The sequence below is a fragment of the Macrosteles quadrilineatus genome, unplaced genomic scaffold (genome assembly GCF_028750875.1).
Source record: "Macrosteles quadrilineatus isolate MER2022 unplaced genomic scaffold, UCM_ALF_1.0 Scaffold_2__2_contigs__length_208266976, whole genome shotgun sequence".
NCBI lineage: Eukaryota > Metazoa > Arthropoda > Insecta > Hemiptera > Cicadellidae > Macrosteles > Macrosteles quadrilineatus.
Window position 1 is genome coordinate 116,442,788 of NW_026542595.1, and position 7,654 is coordinate 116,450,441.

At 34.1% G+C, this 7,654-nt stretch overlaps 1 protein-coding gene across 1 annotated transcript in view; it reads right to left on the reverse strand.

Annotated features, from left to right (window-relative positions):
* LOC128984806 (histidine-rich glycoprotein-like) overlaps positions 1-7,346 on the reverse strand; it is a 29,722-nt gene extending 22,376 nt beyond the window's left edge. Inside the window, exons 1-3 of the mRNA XM_054404174.1 lie at positions 7,331-7,346; positions 5,688-5,842; positions 5,076-5,277 (exon numbers count right to left, since the gene is read on the reverse strand). Coding sequence (XP_054260149.1) covers positions 5,076-5,277; positions 5,688-5,842; positions 7,331-7,346 — 373 coding nt within the window. The remainder of the gene's footprint in view (positions 1-5,075; positions 5,278-5,687; positions 5,843-7,330) is intronic.
* Positions 7,347-7,654: the final 308 nt, after the last annotated feature.

Consider the following 7,654-nt stretch of genomic DNA (forward strand, 5'->3'; position numbering starts at 1 on the left):
AAATTTCCCCGTTCCAAAATATTTTCTCCACTAAAACACACATACTTTATCTTCATCATATCTTCGTTTTTATTAATTTTTAAACATCAATATGCTTATATCAGTAAATTAGAGTTATGCACTTACTAAGTACAATTAATGTGTTAACTATAGCTTATGTAAAATGATCGTTCAATTTATTAATAATATAAGGTATGCGAAATAAAACATAGTACCGTATATCCCATTTAGTTTGTGAAAATACGAAAAATAATTTTAAACAATGAAATTAATTTATTTCACCTTCATTTAATTATTTGTTTCTTACTAGAATTTAATTTAAAGGGAGTTTATACACATTTGCGTCATTTTGGTGTTAATGAAGATAAACCTACCCTAAGCTAAATATTCAAACTGGAAAACCGCCGGAAACGAATTCCCTAGAAGGTTAATTTTGTCGTCACCACCGTGTTGTCATTGTTGCCACAAAAACAGCTGATAAAACCGCATCGTTGCAACAATATACCACGTCAGGGAGCGGTCTACGGGAATTACCAATGGTTGGAAGTCTGTAATTACCTTTTGTGTTTAAAATATAGTTTATAACCATCTAAATTTAGTTGTATGTAGTTAAATATTAAACTAAACCTTTAAGATATATCATAACCAATATTTCAATGAGTTTTATTGATAATTATTAAATACATTGAAAGAATTTACATTAACATGTCTACCACACAATGCTGTCCTACCAGAATATATGTTAGGTTGTAGCAAAATGATCTCTCATAAATAATAATAAAAAAAATGTAAACGACGTTTTGGAAATTTAAATCTATTCCTGTCCTCAGGTTGGAAAGAACCCAAAATTACCCAAAGGTTAGTACACAGGTTCTTCCATTAATGAATTATCACGAAAAAACCCTGAGACAAGGACAGTGCAATAATGAAAACAAGAAACAAAAGCCTAAAACTGAGCAATCGTTAGTACAAACAGAGCATAAACAAATAGTCTGAAGGGAAGAAATAATAAAGACAAAGAAAATTTTAGAAATAGATTCTTTGATTGTAATCACCAAATAAGATTGCAAGTTTGATTCTGTATACACAAACCAATAGTTTCAAATATGCATAGTCCATTCAAACACATTTGGCTTATAAACAAAAGATAGTTTAAGTTTTTTATCACAAAAATACAGAATTCAACACAGTAAAGTTTTAGCAAAAAGACAATTCCTAAATCACAGTAAGATTTACAGCATGAAAACTCAAACTCATCAGAAGAATCAGTGGTTTTAACTGATGACTTTGCTGCACAAAGGAACGTTCTCACTGATGTGGAATTTCATTACGTCCCAGACGACTGAACTGTTGACCCTTCTCAGGCTAATATTTCTACATACTCTATAACTACCACACTATAACTACCTTATCTAATATGAAGAACATATTTTTTTGTCAGGTGTATGCTGGACAAAGGATGAAAAAGTTTCAAATCTCTAAGTGGAGGTTGGTGGATTGGTTGTTTTTCGGTGGAACAGACATTTAAACTTTAAAGAGAGAAAACATGAGGAACAAACCTAATGAATTGCTAAAATATTTCATAGTTTGACAGCGAACACCAACTATGTAATACATATGAAATAGATCACCTGTCTCACTTTGTCGTTGAATAATTCATTGACAAACCAATTTAAATTCAAACGTTTGATTGATGTTGGTAAAACATATGCGGTGTTTATAATTTAATGTAAAAAATCAAAGCTTTGATAAGTGCAATTTTCTTTAAATAATACGCTATAATTGTAGGAAAGTGATAAGATTCTTTCCTTTGGAAAAGGCATGAAATTCCAAAGAGTTTCTACTGTTTCTAAGAAAAGAATGTTATACAATAAATACGCTGAAGTACAAGACAAATATGAATGAAGAGCCTCTGATAATCATAACACTTATATTAGGAAGATTTTAAATAATAGATTCACAGGTACTGAATATGGGTTATAAAAGCCCCCTTTTGTTCAAGCAATAGATTTGAAATTTAGCAGATTTTTAAGAATATATTTTAGCCCACCATTAACGTAATCAAAAATGTTTAAGTAGCTAACAATTTAGGAATTTAGGATATTTTAATGTCTGTGGAAAATATAACTTTCCAAAATGTACTTGCATGTTAAAGAAACAACAAAAAACATATCAAAAATAAATACCGTATTTAAGTAGTTTTTTGAGTTTTTGTACTTTTAGATAGATAACTAATCTATATTTATGAACTGTCCATTGCAAAGCCATTTTAGTATTACAAAACCCCACAGAAACCGCATGTTGACCAAAAACTGATTAACATTTCAACGCATGGCTACATCTCCGAGCCAAGGCTATGTTTTTGTTGATAATTAACTAATTATGGTCGAGGTAGGAGCCAAGATGCGTGAACATTGAAATAAATTAGTATTTCACTACAGTTGAATGTATTTGTATTAACATAACAAAAGTTAAGAATCAATCGTTAACGACACTATCTTGGAGCGGGCTGCGACGATTACTCTAGTAGATAGACATAGTAAATTTACTAAATAGGTAGTAAATCCTAGTGCTCAAAGTTTATTTAAGTGTACTATTTGAAATATATATACTCAATAATTTCAATAGTTGCAACTAGTACAATTTAACCTCTTCTACCTAAAACATTTAGACTATTAATCTAAGCCTGTCTAATATTCACATTCCAGGATGGTTTTTATTCCAGAATTGGACTCCGGCGGTCACTCGTCCAGTCCATCCATGACTTAATGAAATTCCTTCGCGTCAACTATTCTGTGTTATTGAATCTCTGATATGACTCCGGGGTTCAAGAATAATATTGGAGTCTAAACAAAATTGCATTAACTCTCATGGTTGATGGAAATACTTGAAATCTTTTATTGTGTTATGTTTGATACTACATTTAAGGCAGTAACAAAACAATGATTAACTTTTGATTACTATAAAAGAATTAAGTGGGTAAAATGTCAAAAGTTCATTTTGTAACCATTAAGGTAGATGCTATGATTTAACCAAATTTATTATATTGCTATGATACTATATCGGCCACAAACTACAGCCTAGAACCATGGTTTAATGGAAACTGCGATCTGTTTGGTAGAAGCATCAACAACAAAGGCTAATTTCCAATAATGCGATCCTAACATGAAAAGCCCTCACAATTGACTCTTCAATTAATCGAGATAATAGGCCTATCGTTGCGTGGATTAGATTTCAGATTCTAATAAATTCTGAATTTGAATTTCTTCCTACTTTGAATGGGACAAAAATTACTAGAAATTTGTTAATGGAACACTTATTCGTGTATTCATTCTGCAGAATGCTGTAGAATGCTTTAAAATATCTTATTTATTGCTTATGTGGTGAAGTAAATAAAAAAATATATATATCCTTGAAATGAATTGCTATTATGAGGAGTAATTTGCCCGTTTACTAACGATCCTATTTGGAAAAGAATAATTTAAAAGGGACAAAAATTTGTAGTAGGAAATAATCAATAGGTGTAATTTGGATCAAAAGATTTAGTGGGTTGAAAAGACCAAAAACATTGGTGGCCCAAGGCTCTAAGGGATAGATATATAGATGTATATAATGTCCCTGCAGGGATTAATCCCCTAATTTAAAATGGGTTTTCCTAGGCGCGGAGTCGGCGAGCGGAGAGAGGAACGCGGAGAGCGGAATTGAAATTCCGCTCCACTTCTAGGAAAACAGTAACATTAATTTGCCTAAGACAAGTGGAGTCCGCTCTCCGCGTTCCTCTCTACGCCCGCCGACTCCGCGCCTAGGAAAACCCGGCTTTAGACTAAAATGGATTTACCTCTGTCACAATTTAAGTATGGCAGATTCTTTAGCGAAACAAGTAGTAAAGTACATACATAATTTGAAGCATGTAAACAAATAAGGTGCTTTTAGCGAAATTCCCTTATGAGGATAAGCTATTGCCGTAGTACTCATGGTAAGACCTGGACCGGGAACCGATTTACTTTTTCATTTTGAGGTCCCTAGAGGCCAAAAACACCATCCGTTCAAATTCATATATATATATTTATATATGTGTCCGTTAGCGCGATAACTCGAGCAAAAATCATCCGATTTTGATGAAATTTGGTACAAATCAAATCAAATATATTTATTTGATATATATATACTGTATATGTTTATATATATATCAATATATATAAACATTAATATATATAAACATTAATATATATATAAACAATTATATCAATATATATAAACAATTATAATACATAAATAATATGTAATTGATATGTATAATTATTTGATATATATATATGTCGCGATCGGAAAAGCAGTTTCACTTCCCGATAGTGAGGCTGGAGATTGGAAGGAGAGGCTTTTGTCGAGGTGGCAAAACATGGTGGAAAAAAGGGAAGGTACATATTATTATTAAATAGTATAATACTTTTCGAGATAGGTTACCTATAGCCCTGCTATTGAAGTAAAACTTCTAGCCAGAAGTTTACGGCTTTGTCAATTAAAATATAATTGAGTAATGGCCAGATTTAAACTCGGTCTCCACAGCTCTCCTCTTTTTTTAAGTCTTGAATTTAAACTTGTGGCGTTATCCTCAATATAATGTCCGGTAACTAGTACAGTACCTTTAGACAAAAAACTGCTTTGTACAACATAAAAAAAACAAGAAAAAACTTTTGTCTTCAGTTCAATTCAAAGAATTTTTATTTGTTTGTAGAATAGAATACATAAATAAATAGTGACAAATACAGTTGTTAAACAAAGATTTTTTAGAATTAACAATACTTCTTATAATTCATTAAAGAATAAATAGCTTTGTGTGATGAGGTACTGATTCAATTTCATTTTGAATTTTTACTTGATTCTGTTATGCTTTTTGAAATGTTGTTATACTTTTGTTGTTGCTAAAATTTAGGTTTCTTTAATGAAAATTCCAGAATGTAAGACCTCATTGCAACGCAGCCCTGATTTCTGCTGTTATATTCATGATTATTATCAATTACCTCCATTTACTGCAATCCACCGAATTCAACCCAAATGTTTGGATGTCTGCACACCTCTACTGATGTCTGTTAGTAGATATGGTGTGGCAATACTCATCGGGACAGCACTCCCGCTGCCACCGGCGCAAACAGGTGCCCGAAAATGACCTTGCAATTCTTTGTGGAACAGCACTCCAGCTGCCACCGGCAGTAATACCTGCGGATGAAGTGGCAATACTTTGTGGAACTGCACTCCCGCTGTCACCGGCAGAAATACCTGCAAATAACCTGGCAATACTTAGTGGAACTGCAATACTTTGTGGAACTGCACTCCCGCTGTCACCGGCGCAAACAGGTGCCCGCAAATGACCTTGCAATTCTTTGTGGAACAGCACTCCCGCTGCCACCGGCAGTAATACCTGCGGATGAGGTGGCAATACTTTGTGGAACAGCACTCCCGCTGCCACCGGCGCAAACAGGTGCCCGAAAATGACCTTGCAATTCTTTGTGGAACAGCATTCCCGCTGCCACCGACAGTAATACCTGCGAATGAAGTGGCAATACTAGCGGGACAACACTCCCGCTGCCACCGGCAGTAGTACCTGCGAATGAGCTGGCAATACTTTGTGGAACTGCACTCCCGCTGTCACCGGCAGAAATACCTGCGGATGAAGTGGCAATACTTACCGGGACAACACTCCCGCTGCCACCGGCAGTAGTACCTGCGAATGAGCTGGCAATATTTTGTGGAACTGCACTCCCGCTGTCACCGGCTGAAATACCTGCGGATGAAGTGGCAATACTTACCGGGACAGCACTCCCGCTGCCACCGGCAGTAGTACCTGCGTGCGAATGACCTTGCAATACTTTGTGGAACTGCACTCCCGCTGCCACCGGCAGAAATACCTACGGATGAGCTGGCAATACTTAGCGAGACAAAACCTTAAGGTAAAAGCTTATAATACTTTTCAAGTTAGTTTATTAAAATATCATGCAATCTCTCATATTGATACTCTAGCCAAATCAGAAATTTGAATAAAAAGTATTGTTTCGAGACAACTGTTTATAGGTATAGTGATCATTTATTTGACAGTGCATTTAGTACTCTGATGTGTATTAAAACTTTCAATATTTTTTTTATAGTACATAATATGTTTATATGTTTACTTATACAAATATCAACACACAATGAAAGCTAGACCTGTGCTGCTTATGATTAAAACACACTGGATTGTGTATTTTAAATACCAGCCTTTTTAGTATATTACATAATAAAGCATAATATATTTACATATACAACACAACCACACAATGAAAGCTCCCTAGAGGACACGATCACAACAGCTGTTGTAGGCAACTCCAATCACACAATATTTATTTCCCTTGATTGCTAGAATTGCTATTGATGAACTGTCATTCTGTTATGCAGATTCAACTGCATCAGTTATTTATAGTTCGATCAGTACTAGGGCAATTCGTTTGTTCGGATTGTTTTATTTAAGTTTAGTTCAAATTTTTGTCACTTATAAACTTTTGAAAATCGTCTTTGTTATTTTCTTTTTGTAATTTCATATACATTGTACAAAGATTCATCTTCCAAATAGCAAGGGAGTTACTAAGCAATGAATTCCAACTAACCTTTTTTCATATACTTCTTTTTATTAAGTTCACATAAAAGAATTGTAGTTGATCATTTGGAAACGGAGTGTGGCAAAAACTCGAGGGATGCGTTTAAGGTGTAAGGGTGGCGAGTTTAATACCCTTCGTATTCACAAAGGTTGTACGAGTTTCAATCGGTTTAATTTCTAACATATTAAATGCAGTCGGCGTAGAAAATAAATAAAATAGGGCCACATCGTTCTTTCATCCACCTAAAATTCTTAAACGAAAATTATCAGATAAAACTTTGTTTCAATTCAAGAATTATTATTTTTTGAAAATCAATCTTATATAGATTCTAATGAGCACTGAACCAAATAGGATTTAAGTAATTTTATTCCAAATACACTGCACCATTGTGTTTTCATCTATTTACACTATTTTTTGTTTAAATTGTTAAGAGAATATGATCTTACATTGTGAATACCTTGCTGGGTGTAAAATGTTATTGCCCAACTTAGGGTCGGTGTTTAAAAGGGTAGTGAGAATAAAACCCTGCGGTCAGTCGTCCAGACACCTGTGCTGTAATGAAATTCCGCCGTCAGTGTCACTTATTGTTGTATTTACTGTCGGGTACATGTATTCAGTATGAGTGCACATTTATCAAACGGTTAGTAGACTTACTTTTTTATTTTAATGTAGCACATTTATTTTTCCTACAGTTACGGTACCTGCAGCGTTGCCCATTTTGTTTTAACCTATGTGTTTAGGGTATAGTGTTTCGAAGACTAATTATTCATATAATTGAAAGTAACTGTAGAACAAATATTATGTGTAACACGAGAGTTCATAGAGCCACTTCACACACTAGATAAAAGAATAACTATTTTCATAGCTGACAGCACCACAAGTCCTTTACAGGTGTTTTTGAGTTGGAATGTACATGTAAAATCATATGACAACTGACAACTAGCTCTTAGCACACCTGTGGAAAAAGTAAAAAGATAAATTTTTTGCCATGCAGGGATTATTATCGGCTGGACGAAAGTGCCTAT